The 27308-nt window shown below is 48.1% G+C and overlaps 2 protein-coding genes across 4 annotated transcripts; both read right to left on the minus strand.

Moving 5' to 3' along the window:
* Nucleotides 1-1296: 1296 nt before the first annotated feature.
* LOC137313341 (NLR family CARD domain-containing protein 3-like) lies at nt 1297-9655 on the minus strand. Of its 2 annotated transcripts, XM_067979469.1 has the most exons (6): nt 8148-9655; nt 6508-6594; nt 6121-6342; nt 5845-6015; nt 5251-5418; nt 1297-5080 (listed from the first exon to the last, which is right to left on the minus strand). In XM_067979469.1, exons 1-3 carry the CDS (start codon nt 9014-9016, stop codon nt 6168-6170), a joined length of 1131 nt encoding a protein of 376 aa, XP_067835570.1. In that variant the 5' UTR covers nt 9017-9655; the 3' UTR covers nt 1297-5080; nt 5251-5418; nt 5845-6015; nt 6121-6167. The 2 variants fall into 2 exon arrangements, with proteins under 2 accessions (XP_067835570.1, XP_067835569.1); XM_067979468.1 differs by having other exon boundaries at nt 5845-6342.
* A 95-nt stretch (nt 9656-9750) lies between these two features.
* On the minus strand, nt 9751-27205 carry LOC137313340 (NACHT, LRR and PYD domains-containing protein 12-like). 2 transcript variants are annotated; one of them, XM_067979467.1, is made up of 7 exons: nt 27082-27205; nt 23973-24139; nt 20028-20121; nt 18009-18100; nt 16235-16403; nt 16064-16129; nt 9751-10816 (listed from the first exon to the last, which is right to left on the minus strand). In XM_067979467.1, the coding sequence occupies exons 3-7, from the start codon at nt 20089-20091 to the stop codon at nt 10140-10142; spliced, it is 1068 nt and encodes a 355-aa protein (XP_067835568.1). In that variant the 5' UTR covers nt 20092-20121; nt 23973-24139; nt 27082-27205; the 3' UTR covers nt 9751-10139. The 2 variants fall into 2 exon arrangements, with proteins under 2 accessions (XP_067835568.1, XP_067835567.1); XM_067979466.1 differs by having other exon boundaries at nt 17934-18100; nt 27082-27204.
* Nucleotides 27206-27308: the final 103 nt, after the last annotated feature.

Below are 27308 nucleotides of genomic sequence, written 5' to 3' on the forward strand. Positions count from 1 at the left end.
GGGTGCAGTCTGGGATCAGTCTGGGGTGACTGCGTGCACTGTAGGATTCCTGGGTGCAGTCTGGGATCAGTCTGGGGTGACTGCCTGCACTCCAGGATTCCTGGGTGCAGTCTGGGATCAGTCTGGGGTGACTGCGTGCAATGCAGGATTCCTGGGTGCAGTCTCTGATCAGTCTGGGGTGACTGCGTGCACTGCAGGATTCCTGGGTGCAGTCTGGGATCAGTCTGGGGTGACTGCGTGCACTGCAGGATTCCTGGGTGCAGTCTGGGATCAGTCTGGGGTGACTGCGTGCACTGTAGGATTCCTGGGTGCAGTCTGGGATCAGTCTGGGGTGACTGCGTGCACTGTGGGATTCCTGGGTGCAGTCTCGGATCAGTCTGGGGTGACTGCGTGCACTGTGTGATTCCTGGGTGCAGTCTCGGATCAGTCTGGGGTGACTGCGTGCACTGTGGGATTCCTTGGTGCAGTCTCGGATCAGTCTGGGGTGACTGCGTGCACTGTGGGATTCCTTGGTGCAGTCTCGGATCAGTCTGGGGTGACTGCGTGCACTGTGGGATTCCTTGGTGCAGTCTGGGATCAGTCTGGGGTGACTGCGTGCACTGTGGGATCCCTGGGTGCAGTCTGGGATCAGTCTGGGGTGACTGCGTGCACTGTAGGATTCCTTGGTGCAGTCTCGGAGCAGTCTGGGGTGACTGCGTGCACTGTGGTATCACTGGGGACACTCTGCGCATTTTTTTTGCCATTTTTCCAAGATGGTAGCCGTACTTGCTGCCATTTTGTCCAAGATGCCGATGTGCTGGTCGTGTGTCAATACACACATATCTATATATATATATATTCATATTATGAGTACAAGTTGTTGTTGCTACCGTTGTTGTTGTTGTGGTGCCCATTGTCTGCCTGAGAAGGGACTGGCCGCGGACCCCACTGCAGGGGATGGACCAATGCCTCACCTGGAGGCGACCAATTGAAGCATTCCCCAGAGGGGACCAACCGAGGTCTCCTGCTCAGGCTGCAACCAAACAGGGCCCACGTGAGTTCGGTCTGTTCACTGCCCCGGGGTTTAATTTCTTCTCTGGGCCCTGGTTTTGGGGCCTCGGTTTAACATGTTCCTGTTCGATTGTGACCCATGTCGAGAAATGAATGATGCCTAATATTGCTCGCTGAACTGTCTTCGATCTCCCAGCTCAGATTGGATGAGTTCACCTCACCGACCATTAATTTGGATCCCCACAAACTGCTGAGTGAATGGATTAACACTTTCTGACCAAATCTTCAAAGAAGGCAGAGGGAAAATCATGCACAACAGCGATTTATTGACTTGGAATTCATAATTATCATTGTTTAAACTTTGAGTATACCAATAATAATACATATAAACAGTTGTAGACAGGGCCATCTGAGAATTGAAAAACATAATTAATAGGCAGATACTTAAAACAATGAATAACCGATTGTAAAAGTAGCTGAGAGTATCACCGTAATTCAGCATTAGCTGGATCACTGATTATCACATTATAGTTCAGATCAGTGTCTGACACTGATTTAGGATTCAGTATTTAGATATCTGACAATATACCCCACAAGATGATCGCCAGCCTAAGGAATCGAGGAGAGAATAAATTCACCCCGCGCGTGAGAGCAAAACGGGCGATAGTGAATTGGCAGCTCGTTTTCTACTCTGACTGATTTTATTTTCAATTGACTGTTGCTTTTAACGATGAGATGGACCCCTCTGCCCATTTTAGTGGACGGAACAGATCCAGCAACACGAACACAAGAAGACATGGGAAGTCCCTGGTGTTCCGATGAACATTGATCCAACATTGACCGAGTGTCCCACTGCAGCCCAGACTGAGACCCACCCTGGGCCCTTCCTGTCTGTACATTGACCCAGTGTCCCACTGCAGCCCAGACTGAGCCCCACCCTGGGCCCTTCCTGTCTGTACATTGACCCAGTGTCCCATTGCAGTCCAGACTGAGCCCCACGCTGGGCCCTTCCTCTCTGTACATTGACCCAGTGTCCCACTGCAGCCCAGACTGAGCCCCACCCTGGGCCCTTCCTGTCTGTACATTGACCCAGTGTCCCACTGCAGCCCAGACTGAGCCCCACCCTGGGCTCTTCCTGTCTGTACATTGACCCAGTGCCCCACTGCAGCCCAGACTGAGCAACACACTGGGCCCTTCCTGTCTGTACATTGACCCAGTGTCCCACTGCAGCCCAGACTGAGCCCCACCCTGGGCCCTTCCTGTCTGTACATTGACCCAGTGTCCCACTGCAGCCCAGACTGAGCCCCACCCTGGGCCCTTCCTGTCTGTACATTGACCCAGTGTCTCACTGCAGCCCAGACTGAGCCCCACCCTGGGCCCTTCCTCTCTGTACATTGACCCAGTGTCCCACTGCAGCCCAGACTGAGCCCCACCCTGGGCCCTTCCTGTCTGTACATTGACCCAGTGTCCCACTGCAGCCCAGACTGAGCCCCACCCTGGGCCCTTCCTGTCTGTGCATTGACCCAGTGTCCCACTGCAGCCCAGACTGAGCCCCACCCTGGTCCCTTCCTGTCTGTACATTGACCCAGTGTCCCACTGCAGCCCAGACTGAGCCCAACCCTGGGCCCTTCCTGTCTGTACATTGACCCAGTGTCCCAATGCAGCCCAGACTGAGCCCCACCCTGAGCCCTTCCTGTTTGTACATTGACCCAGTATCCCACTGCAGCCCAGACTGAGCCCCACCCTGGGCCCTTCCTGTCTGTACATTGACCCAGTGTCCCACTGCAGCCCAGACTGAGCCCCACCCTGGGCCCTTCCTGTCTGTGCATTGACCCAGTGCCCCACTGCAGCCCAGACTGAGTCCCACCCTGGGCCCTTCCTGTCTGTACATTGACCCAGTGTCCCACTGCAGCCCAGACTGAGCCCCACCCTGGGCCCTACCTGTCTGTACATTGACCCAGTGCCGCACTGCAGCCCAGACTGAGTCCCACCCTGGGCCCTTCCTGTCTGTACATTGATCCAGTGTCCCACTGCAGCCCAGACTGAGCCACACCCTGGGACCTTCCTATCTGTCCATTGACCCAGTGCCCCACTGCAGCCCAGACTGAGCCCCACCCTGGGCCCTTCCTGTCTGTACATTGACCCAGTGTCCCACTGCAGCCCAGACTGAGTACCACCCTGGGCCCTTCCTGTCTGTACATTGATCCAGTGACCCACTGCAGCCCAGACTGAGCCACACCCTGGGACCTTCCTATCTGTCCATTGACCCAGTGGCCCACTGCAGCCCAGACTGAGCCCCACCCTGGGCCCTTCCTGTCTGTGCATTGACCCAGTGTCCCACTGCAGCCCAGACTGAGCCCCACCCTGGGCCCTTCCTGTCTGTACATTGACCCAGTGTCCCACTGCAGCCCAGACTGAGCCCCACCCTGGGCCCTTCCTGTCTGTACATTGACCCAGTGTCCCACTGCAGCCCAGACTGAGCCCCACCCTGGGCTCTTCCTGTCTGTACATTGACCCAGTGCCCCACTGCAGCCCAGACTGAGCCCCACACTGGGCCCTTCCTGTCTGTACATTGACCCAGTGTCCCACTGCAGCCCAGACTGAGCCCCACCCTGGGCCCTTCCTGTCCGTACATTGACCCAGTGTCCCACTGCAGCCCAGACTGAGCCCCACCCTGGGCCCTTCCTGTCTGTACATTGACCCAGTGTCCCACTGCAGCCCAGACTGAGCCCCACCCTGGGCCCTTCCTCTCTGTACATTGACCCAGTGTCCCACTGCAGCCCAGACTGAGCCCCACCCTGGGCCCTTCCTGTCTGTACATTGACCCAGTGTCCCACTGCAGCCCAGACTGAGCCCCACCCTGGGCCCTTCCTCTCTGCACATTGAACCAGTTTCCCACTGCACCCCAGACTGAGCCCCACCCTGGGCTCTTCCTGTCAGTAAATTGACCCAGTGCCCCACTGCAGCCCAGACTGAGCCCCACCCTGGGCCCTTCCTGTCTGTACATTGACCCAGTGTCCCACTGCAGCCCAGACTGAGCCCCACCCTGGGCCCTTCCTCTCTGTACATTGACCCAGTGCCCCACTCCAGCCCAGACTGAGCCCCACCCTGGGCCCTTCCTGTCTGTACATTGACCCAGTGTCCCACTGCAGCCCAGACTGAGCCCCACCCTGGGCCCTTCCTGTCTGTACATTGACCCAGTGTCCCACTGCAGCCCAGACTTAGCCCCACCCTGGTCCCTTCCTGTCTGTACATTGACCCAGTGTCCCACTGCAACTCAGACTGAGTCCCACCCTGGTCCCTTCCTGTCTGTACATTGACCCAGTGTCCCACTGCAGCCCAGAATGAGCCCCACCCTGGGCCCTTCCTGTCTGTACATTGACCCAGTGTCCCACTGCAGCCCAGACTGAGCCCCACCCTGAGCCCTTCCTGTTTGTACATTGACCCAGTGTCCCACTGCAGCCCAGACTGAGCCCCACCCTGGGCCCTTCCTGTCTGTACATTGACCCAGTGTCCCACTGCAGCCCAGACTGAGCCCCACCCTGGGCCCTTCCTGTCTGTACATTGACCCAGTGTCCCACTGCAGCCCAGACTGAGCCCCACCCTGGGCCCTTCCTGTCTGTACATTGACCCAGTGTCCCACTGCAGCCCAGACTGAGCCCCACCCTCTCTGTACATTGACCCAGTGTCCCACTGCAGCCCAGACTGAGCCCCACCCTGGGCCCTTCCTGTCTGTACATTGACCCAGTGCCCCATTGGGGACCATCCAGCCCCGGATATCCGGCAGAATCAGCGCTGTGGGACCGGGTGACTGAGTCTCGTGACCCTGTCGCTGGGCCTCTGACGTCACAATGGGAGACGACGCTCGCTCAGCTCGAGCTGGAAACCGTTCAAGGGCCGTTAGGATTTAAACCTGGAGCGCGGCCGGTTAAAGGGGAGGGACAGAGAATCGGCCAAAAATATTCATATAATGAGACCAGGAATGGTTATAAATTGAAATGTTCATATTTCCACTCTCAGTCCGGGTCTGGATTCCCGCACTGACTCCAGGTTTCTCTTTCCGTTTGGACAGAACTGATTCAATGACAGCCTGAAACAGATTAAAGATTAAACAGGAAAAAAACAGATTGAACAACAGTGTAAATAACAGGGAGACGGGTTAATATTTCAATAATAATTACAGATAAATATTACCCATAAAAGGGACTGAATCCCATTGATATTTTATTTATTACATTGAACATTAACACAAACACTCACCCGATCCGCTCCAGACTCTTGCGGGTCAGTATGAGGGAGCGGAGAGCGGGGACAGATCGGTCTGTGAAGGAGTTTGATCCCAGGGACAGACCTGTCAGTGATCAGTTTGTACTGAGAGCGGAGACGAGATCCTCGGTACAAGAATCTGTGAGACCGACATCAGTCAGACTGGGGATCAGAGAAAGAGAAATAACAGGAATCAGGGTGAATCCTGAGTGTTTATTAATAACACTGATACTGATATTAATAAACACTGTACATTATTAGTAACACTACTACTGATACTAATCATAATGTACAGTGTTTATTAATAACACTATTACTGACAATAATAATGTACAGAATTTAATAACGCTATTACTGATACTAATAATGTACAGTGTTTAACACGATTACTAATACTAATAAAGTAGTGCTCATTAATAACACTATTACTGACATTAATAATAATGTACAGTGTTTATTAATAACACTATTACTGGCACCGATAATAAAGTACAGTGTTTATTAAAAACACTATTATTGATACTACTAATAATATACAGCGTCAGACATCCAGTTATTATAAACACAATCTCACACAGTGATACTTACTCCAGTTCCTGTATTTTACAGTCCGGGTTCCTCAGAGCCGCAGACAGTAGTTTCACTCCTGAATCTCCCAGTTTATTATAACTCAGGTTGAGAACCGTCAGTGACAGGTTTGCACTGAGAGCGGAGGAGAGATCCTCGCTACAAGAATCTGTGAGATCATTACCCCATAACCTGGAGATCAGAGAAAGAAATTGGAGATAGACAGAGACGAACAGAGATAACAGGAATCAGAGTAAATTCCCAGTATTTATTTATATTATTATGACTGATACTGACATTCATGTACCATGTTCAGCATCCAATTAATATACACAATCTGGTACTTAGCCCAGTTTCTGTATTTTACAGTCCGGGTTCCTCAGAGCCTCAGACGGCAGTTTCACTGCTGAATTTCCCAGTTTATTATTGCTCAGGTCGAGACCCGTAAGTGACCGGTTTGTCGTGAGAGCGGAGGAAAGATCCTTGATACAGGAATTTGTGAGATCGTTATCACATAACCTGCAGATCAGAGTGAGAAAGGAAGAGACAGAGACGATCAGAGATAACAGGAATCAGAGTAAATTCCCAGTATTTATTTGTATTATTATTACTTATACTGACATTAATATACAGTGTCCAGCATCCAGTTATTATAAACACAATCTCACACAGTCTGATACTTACTCCAGTTCCTGTATTTTACAGTGCGGGTTCCTCAGAGCCTCAGACAATAGTTTCACTCCTGAATCTCCCAGTTTATTGCTCCCCAGTCTAAACACAAACAGACCGAGAGTGAGAAACAAACTGAATCCAATCCACGATCTGATACAATTTTTCTCTGATATTACAGGAAACACTGAAAAATCTTTTGGAAATTAATAACCAGATTTCCCTGTCACTGACAATGAATCGCACTCTGTCCGACGCTCCATATATTCAGGGACTGTCAGTAAATGTATTTATTAAATAAACTGCTGTCTGTGTGAAGCCTTTAAATGTCCCTTATTCCGGTCTCATCCCCTGATGATCAGAATTACCCTCCTGGATGTCAGTGACCGGTCCCGTCATGTTTGGGGAAACTTGTCTCATTTCTGCTGCTTCTTAAATTCCAGATTTTATGGGAATGGGGCGATTTTCCCCGAATTAAATGATAAAGCGGTGATTATCTGTACTTTATGCAGTATTATATTAATCTGTATAATATCTCGGGGTGAGTTATATTGTGAAATGACGCTAACTGCTGCTGTAAAATCCGTCCCACAGGATTTTATGTCACAAGGAACGTTTATTGTGTTCTGTTACAAGTTTTCAATGTCCCTGCACTCCGAGATTATAGGGGAGGGGAGTCTCTCTGTTTTATCACATTAAACTGGCTCTACATTTAGTTCAGGTGTAACGGGCCTGACAGTTCTTGGGAATTTTCTGAAGTTCCGTCGCCGAACAGAGCCTCTCACAAATTAGGGCAGATTATGGGTAATTCCCGACACTGCCCCTGGTTCACCCAGGAGCCTCCCGCTGTGTGTGGGGCCTCACCGCTGGCCGGTGTGTGTCTGTACTCCTGGGCTCATATCCCACAACCCGTTCGATTGGAACCTTTTTACCGGCAGATTTTAGTTCACAAATCCCACTGAAGTGTCGGCCTGGATTAATGAGCGAGGGGCCTGAATCCACGACCTTCTGACTCAGAGGCACGAGTGCTGCCAGCTGGGTGAAGAGATGGTGGATGTATTGGAGAGTGTGAAGGGCAGTGTCATTGATGAGTTAAGATAACATACCGACGTCCAACGGGGAAAGCTCAGCCCGCCCATTGACGGGTGTGTGCCCGAAAGCTGTGTTTTGCTCTTTGTTACTGAATGATTGGAGTTTCTGCTTCCCTCTCCTGCACACGTTGACAGTCCGGTGTCACCTGCACCCACACCTCGGTAAGAGGGAGGGATGCTCCGACACACAGACTGCTCAGTTAGTGTTGGCCAACGTGGAAGTAATAGTGAGAAGAAATCTCTTCAATGGGCGTATCTCCGACAGTAAGAAAAAAACACCAATAAATATTATTTAATGCAATTAAATTATCAGACTCTTTCAGTGACCTGTATTTACTGATCCGATAAAGACTGTAAAATCCCGACTCGTTCACAAGGATCAATTTTAGATTCTTCAGTCCTTAGGGAATTACTAACCGATCCTCTTATCATTTGTCATGTTTGGGTTGAATCTGCTTCTCTCTGGTTTAACAGAACTGTTTGTTTCCCTTCATTATGGAGCAACAATAAAATTTGTGCCTGTTTTACAATTGGCCTAACAGTTAGAGACAAATAAACAGTTACCTCAACACCTGGCATTTGTGCACTACGGTTCCCAGCCGCTGGAGTCCTTCACACTGGATGGAGCATTTCTGTAGATCGAGGTGTTTTATTGTATCACAGAGTCCAATGACATGAGACAGCACCGCACAGTCAATCGGGGTCAGTCGCAATCCACTAAATGTTAGTGTTTCCATCGATCCCACTGTGACCCGAGCCAGTGTTTTATTTTGAGACTCAAACAGGTAGTGGATTGTGTTCAGGAGGTCCCTTTTACCAGTTTCACTCTCTGTTTTTCCAATCTCTCCTTCAACCTTCTCCTTCACCCAGTCAATCACTCCGCAGATTTTTTGATGAAGAAATGGACCCAGAAACTCCTCCAGGGGCCGAGCTGACTGTGAGGAGGAGAGACCAACAACAAAACGGAGAAATATCTCAAATCGCCCATCTTCCTTGCTGTGGGCTTCACTGAGGAGTTTCCGGATGTCCCCTGGATCTGGAGTCAGGAATCGTGCGAGTGCAGCTACAAACTCTTGGATGGTGAGGTGCGGGAATGTGTAAACCACACTCTGGGCAGAATCATCTCTCTCCAAAAGTTCCATCATGAACCCAGACAGGAACTGGGAAGGTTGCAGATTGTACTTGATCAAATCTCCATTTCTAAACACAATCTTCTTCTCGGAGACTCCAGTGAAGGCCATCTCACCGATCTTCAGTAACACATCACGGGGGGATTCAATCTCTCGGCCATGGTTTTTCAGAATGTTGTAAATATAGTAGGAATATAGTTGGGTGATGGTCTTGGGAACTCGCTGCTGTTTCCTGTCTCTTTGTGTGAAGAAGGGACCCAGTGACAGACCGAGGATCCAGCAGTAGGAAGGGTTGTAACACATGGTGTACAGGACCTCGTTCTCCTCCACATGTTTGAAAACAGCTGCTGCCACCGTCTGATCTTCAAAATACTTGTTGAAATATTCCTTCCGTTCTTCACCAACAAATCCAAGGATTTCAGCCCAGACACTGATCTCAGCCTTTTCCAATAAATGTAATGCAGTGGGGCGGCTGGTCACGAGCACTGAACATCCTGGGAGCAGCTTAGAATCATAGAAGTTACAACATGGAAACAGGCCCTTCGGCCCAACATGTCCATGTCGCCCAGTTTATACCACTAAGCTAGTCCCAATTTCCTGCACTTGGCCCATATCCCTCTATACCCATCTTACCCATGTAACTGTCCAAATGATTTTAAAAGACAAAATTGTACCCGCCTCTACTACTGCCTCTGGCAGCTCGTTCCAGGCACTCACCACCCTTTGAGTGAAAAAATTGCCCCTCTGGACCCTTTTGTATCTCTCCCCTCTCACCTTAAATCTATGCCCCCTCGTTATAGACTCCCCTACCTTTGGGAAAAGATTTTGACTATCGACCTTATCTATGCCCCTCATTATTTTATAGACTTCTATAAGATCACCCCTTAACCTCCTACTCTCCAGGGAAAAAAGTCCCAGTCTGTCTAACCTCTCCCTGTAAGTCAAACCATCAAGTCCCGGTAGCATCCTAGTAAATCTTTTCTGCACTCTTTCTAGTTTAATAATATCCTTTCTATAATAGGGTGACCAGAACTGTACACAGTACTCCAAGTGTGGCCTCACCAATGCCCTGTACAACTTCAACAAGACATCCCAACTCCTGCATTCAATGTTCTGACCAATGAAACCAAGCATGCCGAATGCCTTCTTCACCACCCTATCCACCTGTGACTCCACTTTCAAGGAGCTATGAATCTGTACTCCTAGATCTCTTTGTTCTATAACTCTCCCCAACGCCCTACCATTAACGGAGTAGGTCCTGGCCCGATTCGATCTACCAAAATGCATCACCTCACATTTATCTAAATTAAACTCCATCTGCCATTCATCGGCCCACTGGCCCAATTGATCAAGATCCCGTAGCAATCCCAGATAACCTTCTTCACTGTCCACAATGCCACCAATCTTGATGTCATCTGCAAACTTACTAACCATGCTTGTGCTGTATTAAACTGTACACAATGTCAGACACTTCACACCGGTCTTCAGGATCTGTGCACATGTAATCAGCCTCTGTATTTATCCGATTGTTATCAAAATCAATACTGTCCTTGAATTCATCTAAACCATCGAATATAAACAGTAATCCCTCTGGGTTCTTCCAGAGCTCTCCCAGAATATTCCTAAAGTAAGGATACAGATCTGGTATCAGATTCCTCAGGTTTATTCTACAGTTAATTGCGTTCAAATCCCGGAATTTAAAACTGAAAACAAATTGAAAGTGTGGGTATATTTTCCCAGTGGCCCAGTCATAAACAATCTTTTGTACCATTGTTGTTTTTCCAATCCCCGCGACTCCACTCACTGCTGCTGAACTCCCAGATTTGGATTTTCTCCGGGAAAAACTGCTCTCGAACAATTGGTCAGTTCGGATTTTTTCCAGTTCTCTCCGGAGATGTTTCTCTCTCCACTCTTCATGGTCTCGGCCTCTTGCCAGCAGTTCATGTTCTACAAGTGTCCGATCTCGAACAGTAGAAATGACCGTTAGCTCAGTGTATAGAGTGACCAGCTGGAAAATCTTAACCTTCTCCTTTATTAGGATCGTGTTCACTCTCAGTGTTTCAGTTTGGACCCGGAGTCTTTCCTTGTGTTTCTGTTGAACATCTTCAATTTGAACAGACAGAAAGTGATTCTCAATGGTAGTTGTATTAACATAAAAACAAATTCTCAATATCACTTTACTATTCAGTAAAATGTTCCGAAATTGAACTCCCAGCTTCAATAGAGGTGCGAGCAGGAAATTAAACTCTATTACTGGAAACCTCGCTTGAAAGTGAATAATGGCTGAGAAAAGTTTCAAATCCTCACTTGATTCTAATATTTACTGAACATGGAGATTTCTATGAAGGTGATATTTTCCCTCTGATGATTAATACTATCAGCCCTGCCCTGTACCATGGACATCTCGTTACAAATCCAAACGTGATTCTTTTATACGAAACTAGAGGTTCTCGTGGAATAATTTATGAAACCGTCAGTGGTGCTGACCTGTTGCAGAAATGGGAATTGGGGTATTGGGTATCAGTCGGAAAGGGATAGCTTGTGAATGGGCAGATGTTTCACTCTTATTGTATCGGACCTCGGGCAGGTTATCTGGGATATTGTGTGCATTGGGAGAGGGATTGACTGTGAGTTGACAGAAGTTCCACTGTTATTGTATCAGACCTTAGGCAGGTTATCTGTGATATTGTGGCCATTGGGAGAGGGACAGACTGTGAATGGACAGAAGTCCCAATGTTCATGTATCAGATCTCGGACAGGTTATCTGGGATATTGTGGACATTGGGAGAGGGACAGACTGTGAATGGACAGAAGTCCCAATGTTCATGTATCAGATCTCGGACAGGTTATCTGGGATATTGTGGACATTGGGAGAGGGACAGACTGTGAATGGACAGAAGTCCCAATGTTCATGTATCAGATCTCGGACAGGTTATCTGGGATATTGTGGACATTGGGAGAGGGACAGACTGTGAATGGACAGAAGTCCCAATGTTCATGTATCAGATCTCGGACAGGTTATCTGGGATATTGTGGACATTGGGAGAGGGACAGACTGTGAATGGACAGAAGTCCCAATGTTATTGTATCAGACCTTGTGCAGGTTATCTGGGATATTGTGGGCATTGGGAGAGGGAAACTGTGAATGGACAGAAGTCCCACTGTTAATGTATCAGACCTTGCGCATGTTATCTGGGATATTGTGGGAACTGGGAGAGGGCCAGACTGTGAATGGACGGAAGTCCCACTCTTATTGTATCAGTCCTCGGGCAGGTTATCTGGGATATTGTGGCCATTGGGAGAGGGACAGACTGTGAATGGGCAGAAGTTCCACTGTTGTTGTATCAGACCATGGGCAGGTTATCTGGGATATTGTGGGCACTGGGAGAGGGACAGACTGTGAATGGACAGAAGTTCCACTGTTATTGTATCAGACCTCGTGCATGTTATCTGGGATATTGTGGGCACTGGGAGACGGACAGACTATGAATGGACAGAAGTCCCACTGTTAATGTATCAGGCCTTGTGCAGGTTATCTGGGATATTGTGGGCATTGGGAGAGGGACAGACTGTGAATGGACAGAAGTCCCACTGTTCATGTATCAGATCTCGGGCAGGTTATCTGGGATATTGTGGGCATTGGGAGAGGGACAGACTGTGAATGGACAGAAGTCCCAATGTTATTGTATCAGACCTTGTGCAGGTTATCTGGGATATTGTGGGCATTGGGAGAGGGACAGACTGTGAATGGACAGAAGTCCCACTGTTAATGTATCAGGCCTTGTGCAGGTTATCTGGGATATTGTGTGAATTCGAGAGGGACAGACTGTGAATGGACAGAAGTCCCAATATTATTGTATCAGACCTTGTGCAGGTTATCTGGGATATTGTGGGCACTGGGAGAGGAACAGGCTGTGAATGGACAGAAGTCCCACTGTTAATGTATCAGACCTTGCGCATGTTATCTGGGATATTGTGGGAACTGGGAGAGGGCCAGACTGTGAATGGACGGAAGTCCCACTGTTCATGTATCAGATCTCGGGCAGGTTATCTGGGATATTGTGGGCATTGGGAGAGGGATAGACTGTGAATGGACAGAAGTTCCACTGTTATAGTATCAGTCCTTGGGCAGGTTATCTGGGATATTGTGGCCACTGGGAGAGGGACAGACTGTGAATGGACAGAAGTCCCAATGTTCATGTATCAGATCTCGGACAGGTTATCTGGGATATTGTGGACATTGGGAGAGGGACAGACTGTGAATGGACAGAAGTCCCAATGTTATTGTATCAGACCTTGTGCAGGTTATCTGGGATATTGTGGGCATTGGGAGAGGGAGACTGTGAATGGACAGAAGTCCCACTGTTAATGTATCAGACCTTGCGCATGTTATCTGGGATATTGTGGGAACTGGGAGAGGGCCAGACTGTGAATGGACGGAAGTCCCACTCTTATTGTATCAGTCCTCGGGCAGGTTATCTGGGATATTGTGGCCACTGGGAGAGGGACAGACTGTGAATGGGCAGAAGTTCCACTGTTATTGTATCAGGCCTCGGGCAGGTTATCTGGGATATTGTGGGCACTGGGAGACGGACAGACTGTGAATGGACAGAAATTCCACTTTGACCCTGAGAAAAGGTTCCGTCCCCTCACCCTCTCCATCACATAGACCGCCTTCTTTCACCTCCATATCACCCGCCTCCTCTACCCACTCAGCCCATTTGCTGCTGAAACCCCCATCAATGTCTCTATTACCTCAAGACTCAACTGTTCAAAGGCTCCCCTGACCAGCCTCCCACCTTCTGTAAACTTGAGCTCGTATCCAACGCGCACCAAGACCCAGTCACCCATCACCCCTGTGCACACTGATCTACATTGACTCCCGGTTCGGAAAAGACTCTATTTTAAAATTCTCATTCGTATTTTAAAATCCCTTCATGGCCCTCGCCCCTCCCTGTCTCTGTGATCTCCTCCAGTCCTGTGATCCTCCAATTCTTGCATCTTGCGCCTCCCCGATTTCCATCACTCCGCCACTGGTGGATTTGCCTTCAGCTGCCTAGGCCCTAAACTCTGGAATTCCCTCCCTAAACATCTCCGTTTCTTAACAGAAGTCCCAATATCATTGTATCAGACCTCTGGCAGGTTATCTGGGATATTGTGGGCACTGGGAGAGGGACAGACTGTGAATAGACAGAAGTCCCTCTGTTTAACCTCGGTGGTGGGGAAACTTTTAGAAACGGGACTCGGGTTGGTTATGTGTGGTATTACCTGTACTTCTATAGTCATTTGATCACAGGTATGGATTACTGCCATTCTGAAGGTACAGAGGGGAATCAGAAAGATGATTTAAGATATTAGAGTTCAGGTTGAGGGAATGGCGAGAGGGTTTGATGTATTTTGTTTGGGCAAGAAACTTTGGTATTGAAATGTTTTAATGGAATTCAGAACATTAGTGCAGGAAACAGGCTCACAAAATAATTAATAATGGAGAAGGGAAGTCAGGGTAATTTTCTCACCCAAAGGGCCCGAGGGCATGGGAAGGACACTAAAGGGACAGTGTAAGTGGGGTGAAGAGATAATTGAACGTGTTTCTGTGGATACACTGAGAGGAGGGGGAGGTGGGGTCATCTCTCTAACAGGGACAGGCTTAATTGGGCCAAATGGCCTTTTCCTATCCCTCATCATTCTCCTGTTATATTGTGTTTCAGAAATTGTCAACAATTTTTCAGCAGTTTCACACCGACATTGAATGTGTTTTTCGAACAGTCCTTTCATGTCACCGATTAGAATGAGAATTACTGCCCACATCATTCAGTGTAATGTTAGTGCAGAAAACATTCACAGTTCATTTCAACTGTTCTCCCAATAATTATACTCCATTGTTTCATTTTGGTCTCAATTTCCTATAATGCAGGTTTGGGAAATTACAAATCTGTTTCCATTAGTCATTATATTGCGTCTAAAAAGATCCTGAGTTAAAGGACTATTATTTGAGTAGAATTAGGTTCTCTCTTTCATTGCCATTCTAAATCAAGCCCATAACTTCCTAATTACCCTGAACATTGTCTTTCCCTCACAATCCTCCAAGGATTAATGATCAATTGTGTGAACATCTGTACATCTTCTCAGAGCAGATTGAAAACTTTGATGTCTCATTCTGTTCTGTGAAATGAAAACATTTTAATGTTTCGCATTTCTCCACCTCTTTCCCTACAGTTGATGGTGGGCAGATTTCCCGGGGAGCAGGTAACCCATAACGTCTGGCTCATGGCACTGCTCATTAATTGTGAGCCCAGAACATCTGTGCGGCACATCGGAGCTGTGTATGGGGATTGACAGTGTATCAGGATCCTGCCTGGTGTGTATGGGGATTGACAGTGTATCAGGATCCTGCCAGGTGTGTACGGAGATTCACAGTGTATCAGGATCCTGCCAGGTGTGTATGAGGATTCACAGTATATCAGGATCCTGCCAGGTGTGTATGGGGATTCACAGTGTATCAGGATCCTGCCAGGTGTGTATGGGGATTCACAGTGTATCAGGATCCTGCCAGGTGTGTATGGGGATTCACAGTGTATCAGGATCCTGCCAGGTGTGTATGGGGATTCACAGTGTATCAGGATCCTGCCAGGTGTGTATGGGGATTGACAGTTTATCAGGATCCTGCCAGGTGTGTCTGGGAATTCATAGTGTATCAGGATCCTGCCAGGTGTGTATGGGGATTCACAGTGTATCAGGATCCTGCCTGGTGTGTGGGGATTCACAGTGTTTCAGGACCCTGCCAGGTGTGTATGGGGATTCAGAGTATCAGGATCCTGCCAGGTGTGTATGGGGATTCAGAGTATCAGGATCCTGCCAGGTGTGTATGGGGATTCACAGTGTATCAGGATCCTGCCTGGTGTGTGGGGATTCACAGTGTTTCAGGATCCTGCCTTTTGTGTGTGGGGATTTACAGTGTATCAGGATCCTGCCAGGTGTGTATGGGGATTCACAGTGTATCAGGATCCTGCCAGGTGTGTATGTAGTTGGATTAATTGGAGTAATACAAACTCACTAATAATTCAAAACTCGGAGTGACTTTTAACTTCAAGCTACGCAAAACATTCTTTTCCTGCGATGCCAGGGCACCTCACAGATGTGTATGAAGTGCTGCAGTGTATTAGGATCCTGCCAGATGCATGCGGTTTCACAGGATTAACAACAAATGAAAATTAACTTTTTTTCTGTTTCCTCCACCCTTTGAACTTCTGATTCCAAGATTCTGACAATCTCAAAACAAAAAACTACAGTCAAACATTCTGATTCTCAGAAGTGGAATAAACGGTTTGAAACCCCCATTTCATCACTTACCTTTCAGGTGACTGGGTATTTCAGATAAACCTCGTCCGATGTTCATATAATCAAATGGATCAGGACCTGTTTAAATCAATGAGCTTTCATGAAATCAGATCTGTGTAATATTATAGTAAATTCTGCAGTGTTTCAATCTGAAATTGAATTCAGTGTGTGATTTTACCGTACCAAGTTCCTGCATCTCTTTCAGTATTTTATCCAACTTTGGTAATCTGTGCATTTTCACAAAGGATTCCCACATCACCCTTTGGGCCCGGGAGCCTTTCTCCATCACCAGATTTAGGAGAAGTTTGGAACTTGCCGCCCTGTTTCCCTTCTCCGCGAGCTCAGTGACTTTCTGTAAAGAATAATAATGAATATATTGAGGAGTGGAGTGAAAGACAAAGACTGAGAATCAGAAGGAGAGGAGCTGCTCCGTGATGGGATCACCCAGTTTATATTGAACACAAAGTAATCACTGGGCCGGGTTCTGATCCATTCTGAACATGGGCAAAATATTCTGTAAACATCTTGATTCATCAACAACAACAACACAGCACCTTTAATATAGAAAAATGTCCCACGGCGATTCACAGGAGTGGAATCATACAATGGGCCTGAGACAAAGGAGGGCATATTATTAGGGATGACCAAAAGCTGGATAAAGAATCAAATTTTAAAGAGAAGAGGGAGATAGAGAGGCGGAGGATTTTAGGGAGTGAATTCCAGAGCCTGGGTCCAAAAACTGCGGAATGCTCGGCCACCGCTGGTAGGGCGATGGGGAGAGGCACAAGATGCCAGAGTCAGAGCAAGAGAGAATTCTAGTGAGGGGCAGGACCTTGAAGTGATTTAAACAGGAGGATGGGAATTTAAAATTGAAGTCATTCGAGAACTGCGATAAGTGAACGAGCACAGGAGTGAGGGGTGAGCGGGACGGGGGAGGGACAGGTTACAGGCAGCAGCGTTTTGGATGTGTTGAAGTTTACAGAAAGCGGAGGATGGGAAGCCGGCCAGGAGAGCATCGGAATAGTTGCATCCGGAGGAAATTTCCTCCAATTAAATATTGGGAAGACCGAAACCATCCCTTTGTCACTTCCACACTCCACCATTCCAATGGTGTCCTGGCCGGCCTCCCACCTTCCAGCCTCCGTAAATTTGAGCTCATCCAAAACTCTGCTTCCCACAGCCTAACTCACACCAAGTCCAGTTCATCCAACACCCCTGTGCTAGCTGACCTACATTGGCTCCCGATCCGGAAACTGATCGATTTTAAAATTCTCATCCTTGTGCACAAATCCTACCATGTCCTTGCCTCTCCTTATCTCTGTCACCTCCTCCAGCCCTACAAACCCCTCAGATCTCTGCACTCCTCCAATTCTGACCTCTTGTGCATCCCCGATTGTCGTTGCTCCATCATTGGTGGCCGTGCCTTCAACTGCCGAGTCCACAAGCTCTGAAAGTTCCCTCCCTAAACGTCTCCGCCTCTCTACCTCGCTCTCCTTTCCTTTAAGACGCTCCTCAAAACCCGCCTCTTTGACCAAGCTTTTGATCACCTCTCTGAATATCTCATGTGGCTCGGTGTCAAATTTTGTTTGATAATCGCTCCTATGAAGCACCTTGGGACGAATTATTATGTTAAACGCGTGATATAAATGCATGTTGCTGTTGTCGTTTCCCTTGTCTTTCTCTGTACAGATATTGACTGATCCATTGGGTAGTATCATCTCTTCCTATCATTGGTTCAGATTCAAATATTTTCAGTTTTATCCATTTCTTCCCTATTTGGCCTGTTTCTGTTCTGTAACATTCTATGATTCTAAGATGTGATATTCTGTCACTTCTGTTACATTTAAATAATCCAAACTCATTCTGTGTCCATTCCACTTACGTGATATTCCTGCCCACTGAAATGGTCCTCGCCTGTTAACATGAGACTGAGTCCCTCCAACCCCTCTTCAATCACCTGTTCAAGTCTGTCCCGGTAGAATTTCGTCAACTGGAACAGCTGGTAATCGTCGCACTTTGTCAGGAACTCAGTGATTGCAGTGTTCAGACCTGTGAACAAAAATGGAGAAAACTAAACACATTATCCGGGCGGCTACATTTCCTCTTATACCAAACGGCTGAAGCCTCCTGTCACATCATCAAACACCTTCTGAAAACCCATATACACCGCATGTGCTGCCTTCCATCGTTCCGTACAGTCAATTCTTAAAAACCGGTGTTTAAATATGTGAAACACGACTTGTCTACAGCGAATCAGTTCCAGCCTCCCCTGATCATCCCCTGTATCTCTAAATGTTCACTAATTCAACCTGGAATTACAGATTCGAGGAGTTTGCCCACTGCTGACGTACACTAATTGATCTCCAGTTACCCGGTTTACCTTCTCTCCCTCTTGAACAGATACATTTCTTTGTCTCTTTCTAATCCGTTTCTGTATCCAAAGTCTCCTCCCTGACTTCATTTAACCGCATTGGTTGTCGGTCCATTGGCTTCTTCACTTTGACTATTTTTCTCAGATCCAAATCCTTCTCTAGTTATCTCTGACATCCTCCTCCAGTACACCGACATTCCCACCAACACCATCAGTGTTAGAATCTTCATTAATCTCCCCGCAAAATGATATAACCAGGAAGATTTCGCTGAATCCGTGTAAACCTAAACCATGTGGTCTGATAGCTCCTGGACCATATCTCTTATGATTCTGACTTTCCAAATGTGTTTGGAATGATTTGTACATTCACAGACATAAAACTGAATCCAAACTCCGATTTTGGGGGTAATTTACCTATAATTCGTTTTTCTTTCCCCCCTCGACATCCATAACTTTATCTCTCAATACTTAAAAACCTCCTACCCTTTTTCCTGCCAATATCATTTCATTACTTCATAAATCATCTGTTCCTGCCCCAACAGTTTTATTAATTCCACGCTTAAATCTCAGATCCAGATAGTTCCCCCCCTCCAGTCATATCAACTGAAACCTTCCCGCTGCTCCTTTCACCAAGTCTGTAAAACCATTGTTGGTCGGTTCAGACCGTGACCGTACCTTCCCTTCTCCCTGAACTCACTCTATCCCCAAGACCGTGAACCCTTCCCTCCTGCTCCATTCACCCAGTCTGTAAAATCATTGTTGCTCGGTTCAGACCGTGACCGTCCCTTCCCTTCTCCCTGAACTCACTCTATCCCCAAGACCGTGAACACTTCCCTCCTGCTCCATTCACCCAGTCTGTAAAACCATTGTTGGTCAGTTCAGACCGTGACCGTCCCTTCCCTTCTCCCTGAACTCACTCTATCCCCAAGACCGTGAACCCTTCCCTCCTGCTCCAGCCCTGCAGCCACACATTGACCTGCCGCATATTTCCCTCTTTAAGTGGCCCACCGTAAAACAATCCAGAGATCAACACCTGAAGGCCTTGTTTAATGTGTCGAGCCTCAGTTTCAATATTACCTGTATAATCGTATTTCTATCCATGTTATTGGGTCCGACCATGACTATTCTCTGCTCCCCTTTCCTTTCCAGAGATCGTCCCACCTGTTCCTGGAAATTTTTCCCTCTGACACCAGGGAGGCAACTTACCATTTGGAACCTGCTCAGGGCTGCAGAAGAGTCTGTATATTCCCCAGACTATAGAATCTCCCACCACTATCGCTTTCCTATTGCTGTGCCCCACCTGCCTCTCACCCCTGCCCCACTCGGGGTGTCCACCTGCTCCCCGGTCTCACACTGTTAATCCTCTGAGACACTGTCTCTATCCACCTTACAGTACCCAACACCAGTTATCTATTGGACAGTTCCAGTACTCAGGAGATCCCTCCACCTGTGACTGCACTGTCCCTCTGGATGGTCACTCACTTCCCTCTATCTGCACAGTATCTGTGCTGTTACCTCTTCCTGTGGTGAGCTGCAGGTTCCTGCTCGTGATCTGGACCCTTTGTGAGGTCAGAAATTATATTTTGATGAATTTTCTGAACCTACCTGTGTCCATTCTCATTCTTGTTGAAGATGTTGGATCTCCTCCCCTATTTGAACCTTCAGCCATGGTGGTGACAGATTCCCAGATTCTGATGCTCTGTAATAAATATATTAATATGAAGTTAGACAGAAATATTAAAATGAGGAGAGCGTTGCCTTGTTAAACATGATACCAAGTCCCTCCTCCCCCATCAGTACAACATTTGTTAGCTCTGGGATCGAGCATTTCACGAGTGTTATGATCAACGTTCCACATCAGGTGTGAAACAGACAGCTGCCCAGTGAAACCCACTGAGTCCTTGTTCTCCACCATAAATTCTCCCGCTTCTGACCGTGATGGACTCACATTTGTCTTCACTAATCTTTTTCTTTTTAAATACTTGTAGAAGATTTTACAGTCCACTTTTATGTTCCTTCCACGTTTACTCTCATACTCTGTTTTTCCTCTTAATCATCTTGGTCCTTTTTCGCTGAATTCTAAACTGCTCCCAATCCTCAGGTTTGCTGCTTTTTCTGGTAACTTCTTCTTTGAATCTATCCTTAATCTCTTTTGTTAGCCTCGGCGGAGCCACGTTTCCTTTTGTGTTTTTGCACCAGAAAGGAATGAATGACCAGAAATACGGCCCACTCTTCGTCTTAGGATAAACCCAATCACTGAAACTATCGATAGTTGGTGGGGAATTGAGGGGAAACATCTCTCGGGGCCTCTCCAGACAGAAAGGGGAATGTGTCTTTTTCTGATCCAAAGTGGATGACCTCACACTTGCCCACATAAAACACCATCTCCCACAGTTTTCCTCACTCACTGAGTCTGTCTGTGTCCCTGGTTTCCAGTTCCCCAATAGGGTCAGATTCTGTTATCAGCACAAAGTAACAGGTAATGAAATCTACCCTTTTATTAGGTATATTAAGGTGACATGCAGCTAAGGCGGGAAATGGAGTTGAGGTACAGATCGGTTACGATCTAATAGAGTGACGGGACAGGTTCGAGGGGCTGAACGGCATCCTCCTGTTCCTGTCTAATGTCATTGGGTGGAGTGTGAAACAAACGGGTGATGATACAGTGTCACACACTTTGGGGAAGGCATTGTGTCACCACACGATGGCAGTGTACCCTGTGAGAGAGACAGTGAGAGAGGATGCCTCTGAACATCAGTGAGTGTGAGAGAGAGAGGATGCCTCTGAACATCAGTGAGTGTGTGAGAGAGAGGATGCCTCTGAACATCAGTGAGTGTGAGAGAGAGAGGATGCCTCTGAACATCAATGAGTGTGAGAGAGAGAGGATGCCTCTGAACATCAGTGAGTGTGAGAGAGAGAGGATGCCTCTGAACATCAGTGAGTGTGAGAGAGAGAGGATGCCTCTGAACATCAATGAGTGTGAGAGAGAGAGGATGCCTCTGAACATCAATGAGTGTGAGAGAGAGAGGATGCCTCTGAACATCAATGAGTGTTAGAGAGAGAGGATGCCTCTGAACATCAATGAGTGTGAGAGAGAGAGGATGCCTCTGAACATCAATGCGTGTGAGAGAGAGAAGATGCCTCTGAACATCAGTGAGTGTGAGAGAGAGAAGATGCCTCTGAACATCAATGAGTGTGAGAGAGAGAAGATGCCTCTGAACATCAGTGAGTGACTGAGTGTTTTGTGTGGAGAGAAGTGCCAGGATGATGAAACCCGACCTTTAACCATCAACGATTTGTAAAATCCGGCACAGACTGGGATTGAACAAGTTAAATTGCCAGAAGACACGTGTCCATATCACAGGTTGGATCAGACACAGCAAGTGGCGTCTCGGGGCAAAGGATCAGAAACCTCTTCCTCATATCGATCCAAAGTTGGAGGAAGTGAGGTTCCCACAAACGGAAAATTTTCGCTTCTGTCTCTGCGAGTTTCAGCATTTTGCTTTTACTTTGTGTCACTCGGGCATAAATGTTGAGACCCACTCAGTTCCCCCTTCAGTGTGATTTTTTTACCAGAAGGCTTCTTCAATCCCAGTGCTTTTTGATTAAAGTAGATCTGGGTTACAATTCGACCCTAACATCCACCTGAGAATAATGGGGTCACCCGCATTTGGTGTTGATTGATTCTCTGCATTAGGTTTTATCTTTAATTCTGATCACCATCTGGTTTCCACCCAGAACCGTGTGTGTGATGAGAGAAAGAGGGGAGATTGACTTTACCCTCCAGTCTCCAGGTTACAAACCGTCGCCAGCAGAAGGGGGCGATGCAACAGATCTACTTTACCCCCTAGTCTCCAGATGACAAACCGCCGTCAGCAGAGGCGTGCGATGCAACAGATCTACTTTACCCCCCAAGTCTCCAGGTTACAAACCTCAGTCAGCAGAGGGGGGCGATGCAACAGATCTCGTTTCCGTTCCTTGAGCTCGCTGACAACTTACAGCCGGCAAATGGAAAGAAGTGTTTTGAACTTTGTGTCGCTGCAATTATATTTGTTTTTCATAGAACACATATTATAACCCTGCCATTTCTTAACAATGGTATTACTGAAAATGATCTCTTTATAATATGAAAGTAACTTTACACACCAGACTTGTACTTTAATCTAAAGGACCTGTCTCAGTGATGTTTTAAAATCACATATTAAAACACGGTCCTCTATTTATACCTGTTAAGTTAGATTAAAGATATTTATTAATCGATAAACGGATGGTTAGAAAAAGGCTTTTAAGATTAATATGTGTCGATAACTAGGGGACACAGATTTAAGATAATTGACAAAAGAACCAGGGCGGGGTGGGTGGGGGAAATGAAGAGATTTTCATTTTGATGTGGCCAGATATTATGATCTGGAATGCACTACCTGAACGGGTGGTGGAAGCAGATTCAATAGTAACTTTCAAAAGGGAATTGGATAGAATAATGGAATGATTACAGCATCGAAGGTGGCCATTCAGGCCATCGAGCCTGTGCCAGCTCTTTGTAAGAGCATTCAAGTTCGTCCCATTCCCCCGCTCATTCCACGCAGGTCTGCAAATATTTTCCCTTACACAATTTATCCAATTCGCTTTTGAAATTTATTATTGAATCTGCTTCCACCACCCTGTCAGGCAGTGCATTCCAGATCATTAAACTCACTGAATGTGGTTCTTTCGCCAATCACCTTTAATGTGTGTCCTCTGGTTTTTGATCCTTCCGCCAATGGGAACAGTTTCTCTTTATTTACTTTATCTAAATCGCCATGATTTTGAACACTTCTATCAAATCAAAGAGCAGGGAAATGAATCTGGATTGTATCGGGACAAACATCGCTCTCAGTTTAATAAAAAGAACCCTCGGCCGAGGCCGGGAGCTGGATCATGTGATCACCCAGAACATTATTTTGTGCTTTGTATCAGAATAATCAATTGGAAGAAATTTTACAAATCATTAAATAAGATTTACGCATCATTTTATCACCAGTTTATATTTAAATGATAATCATTTAATTCAACTACAATAGTTAAATCCAGAAATAGATTTACTGATGGGAAATAACATTAAGTTAAACCCAATATCCAGTTCCGAATTTTAAGTTGATTTATTTTGACTGTTGGATAGGAAATATATTTGAATTCGGTAACACTGTCTGGCACTACCTTAACTCACAGTGTAATATCGATATTATCGGGGCTATAAAGGTGGGTTCTTTCCGAGTTGGTGCTGGGGGCGGGGAGACACTGTATATCTGCTAGGCACTGCCTCAGACTGGAGTCACCTCTTAGATCAAACCCCTTTTCTCTAAAACACACACAAGATTCATTTGTGACTGTGTGTTTTGAGACAGAAACTGATCTCACTTCACGTTTCATTGCACGGCCTCATGCTGGATAATTGTACTCGGTGATCAGACTCTCCCAGTCTCATTCTCACCATTTCCCCCATTACCTTGTAACCTTTGTGGACTGTCTACAGGACCAGTGTTTATCTGAGTAAATGGGACTTTCTCTTACCTTTCTCCTCAGTCGATCTATGGAAGCTTTTCGAATCGGAAGGATTCTCTCTGGTTGCTGCTCTCACAATCCTGTGCTGATTCACCTGCTGTTGTTCCTCAGTCTACAATCCCTGTTTACTTCCAGCTGTGGACTTTTCTCAATCACTCCGTCATTCACCAGGATATCTAATTATGGCGGGGCAGAAAATGAGATCAATATTGACGGTCTGAAGGAGAATCTAATCTACACTTTAACTTAAATATTGAATTTAATACACTGTTTGAGGAACTCTGTTCCCACATTCCATGTCTCTTCACCATCCCGACCACAATATGTGATCGTTTCATTCTCCTGCCCCAGTTTGAGGCAATTCCCTCTCCATGTGCCACCCCTGTTTTTAGGATCATATTTTCCTCTGGATTCTGATCCACCCCCTTCCCTCCGAGTGGCCCCCAGTCCCGCACAGTCTGATCCTGATCCACCCCTTCCCTCCGAGTGGCCCCCAGTCCCGCACAGTCTGATCCTGATCCCCCCTTCCCTCCGAGTGGCCCCCAGTCCTGCACATTCTGATCCTGATCCCCCCTTCCCTCCGAGTGGCCCCCAGTCCCGCACAGTCTGATCCTGATCCCCCCCCTTCCCTCCGAGTGGCCCCCAGTCCCGCAGTCTGATCCTGATCCTTCCCTCCGAGTGGCCCCCAGTCCCGCACAGTCTGATCCTGATCCCCCCCTTCCCTCCGAGTGGCCCCCAGTCCCGCACAGTCTGATCCTGATCCTTCCCTCCGAGTGGCCCCCAGTCCCGCAGTCTGATCCTGATCCTTCCCTCCGAGTGGCCCCCAGTCCCGCACAGTCTGATCCTGATCCTTCCCTCCGAGTGGCCCCCAGTCCCACAGTCTGATCCTGATCCTTCCCTCCGAGTGGCCCCCAGTCCCGCACAGTCTGATCCTGATCCTTCCCTCCGAGTGACCCCAGCCCCGCACAGTCTGATCCTGATCCTTCCCTCCGAGTGACCCCCAGAACCGCACAGTCTGATCCTGATCCACCCCCTTCCCTCCGAGTGGCCCCCAGAACCGCACAGTCTGATCCTGATCCTTCCCTCTGAGTGGCCCCCAGTCCCGCACAGTCTGATCCTGATCCTTCCCTCCGAGTGACCCCAGCCCCGCACAGTCTGATCCTGATCCCCCCTTCCCTCCGAGTGGCCCCCAGTCCCGCACAGTCTGATCCTGATCCCCCCCTTCCCTCCGAGTGGCCCCCAGAACCGCACAGTCTGATCCTGATCCCCCCCTTCCCTCCGAGTGGCCCCCAGTCCCGCACAGTCTGATCCTGATCCCCCCCCTTCCCTCCGAGTGGCCCCCAGACCCGCACAGTCTGATCCTGATCCTTCCCTCTGAGTGGCCCCCAGTCCCGCACAGTCTGATCCTGATCCTTCGCTCCGAGTGACCCCAGTCCTGCACAGTCTGATCCTGATCCCCCCCTTCCCTCCGAGTGGCCCCCAGTCCCGCACAGTCTGATCCTGATCCTTCCCTCCGAGTGGCCCCCAAACCCGCACTCGATTGACTGAACAATACCGAGACCCCCTCCCATCAGTTCATCAAATACCGAGACCCCCTCCCATCAGTTCATCAAATACCGAGACCCCCCCCCCTCAGTTCATCAAATACTGAGACCCCCCCTCAGTTCATCAAATACCGAAACCCTCCCCTCAGTTCATCAAATACTGAAACCCTCCCCTCAGTTCATCAAATACTGAGACCCCCCCCCTCAGTTCATCAAATACTGAGACCCCCCCCCCCTCAGTTCATCAAATACTGAGACCCCCCCCTCAGTTCATCAAATACTGAGACCCCCCCTCAGTTCATCAAATACTGAGACCCCCCCCTCAGTTCATCAAATACTGAGACCCCCCCCTCAGTTCATCAAATACTGAGACCCCCCCTCAGTTCATCAAATACTGAGACCCCCCCTCAGTTCATCAAATACTGAGACCCCCCCCTCAGTTCATCAAATACTGAGACCCCCCCCTCAGTTCATCAAATACTGAGACCCCCCTCAGTTCATCAAATACTGAGACCCCCCCCTCAGTTCATCAAATACTGAGACCCCCCCCTCAGTTCATCAAATACTGAGACCCCCCCCTCAGTTCATCAGTACTGAGACCCCCCCTCAGTTCATCAAATACTGAGACCCCCCCCCTCAGTTCATCAAATACTGAGACCCCCCCTCAGTTCATCAAATACTGAGACCCCCCTCCCCTCAGTTCATCAAATACTGAGACCCCCCCCTCAGTTCATCAAATACTGAGACCCCCCCCTCAGTTCATCAAATACTGAGACCCCCCCCTCAGTTCATCAAATACTGAGACCCCCCCCTCAGTTCATCAAATACTGAGACCCCCCCCCTCAGTTCATCAAATACTGAGACCCCCCCCCTCAGTTCATCAAATACTGAGACCCCCCCCCTCAGTTCATCAAATACTGAGACCCCCCCTCAGTTCATCAAATACTGAGACCCCCCCTCAGTTCATCAAATACTGAGACCCCCCCTCAGTTCATCAAATACTGAGACCCCCCCCCTCAGTTCATCAAATACTGAGACCCCCTCCCCTCAGTTCATCAAATACTGAGACCCCCCCTCAGTTCATCAAATACTGAGACCCCCCCTCCTCAGTTCATCAAATACTGAGACCCCCCCTCAGTTCATCAAATACTGAGACCCCCCCTCAGTTCATCAAATACTGAGACCCCCCCTCAGTTCATCAAATACTGAGACCCCCCCTCAGTTCATCAAATACTGAGACCCCCCCCCTCAGTTCATCAAATACTGAGACCACCCCCCTCAGTTCCTCCTTCTCTCTGATTGTTTTTCCCCGGGAGTTTATTCAATCCCCGGGGCCGGGGGTTTTGATTAAAGGAGCTCCGGCTCTCAGTCCCGGGACCCGGGCTGATCTAATCTCCGATCCACAGATCTCCCCGCGCCCCGCCATCTCCGGAGGGAGGGAGGAGATCACCGAGACCGACCGCCCGCTCATCTCAAGCTCCCCTCACTCACCCGCCCGCCCGCTCCCTCCATCCACAGGGCGGCGGCTCCGTCCGTCCGCGGGGGGTGAGGTGGATTCAGCCTCACTCACTCACCTTCTCTCTCTTTTTTTTTTCTCTCCATTACACCCGCTCCGCCTTGACCGCCATTTTGTCTCCAAAACGCCTTCTTCTCCACCGACTGCGCTCCATCCGGGGTTGGGCGGGTCGGGGCATGCGCACTGCGGACATTCACCCCTGCGATTGGGTCAGAACCCGCTGATTGACATCCCCGCTCACCAATCGGGGCTCGGCCCCCGCCCCGAGCTCGATGAATTGACCGC

The sequence above is a fragment of the Heptranchias perlo genome, unplaced genomic scaffold, assembly GCF_035084215.1.
Source record: "Heptranchias perlo isolate sHepPer1 unplaced genomic scaffold, sHepPer1.hap1 HAP1_SCAFFOLD_47, whole genome shotgun sequence".
Lineage (NCBI taxonomy): Eukaryota > Metazoa > Chordata > Chondrichthyes > Hexanchiformes > Hexanchidae > Heptranchias > Heptranchias perlo.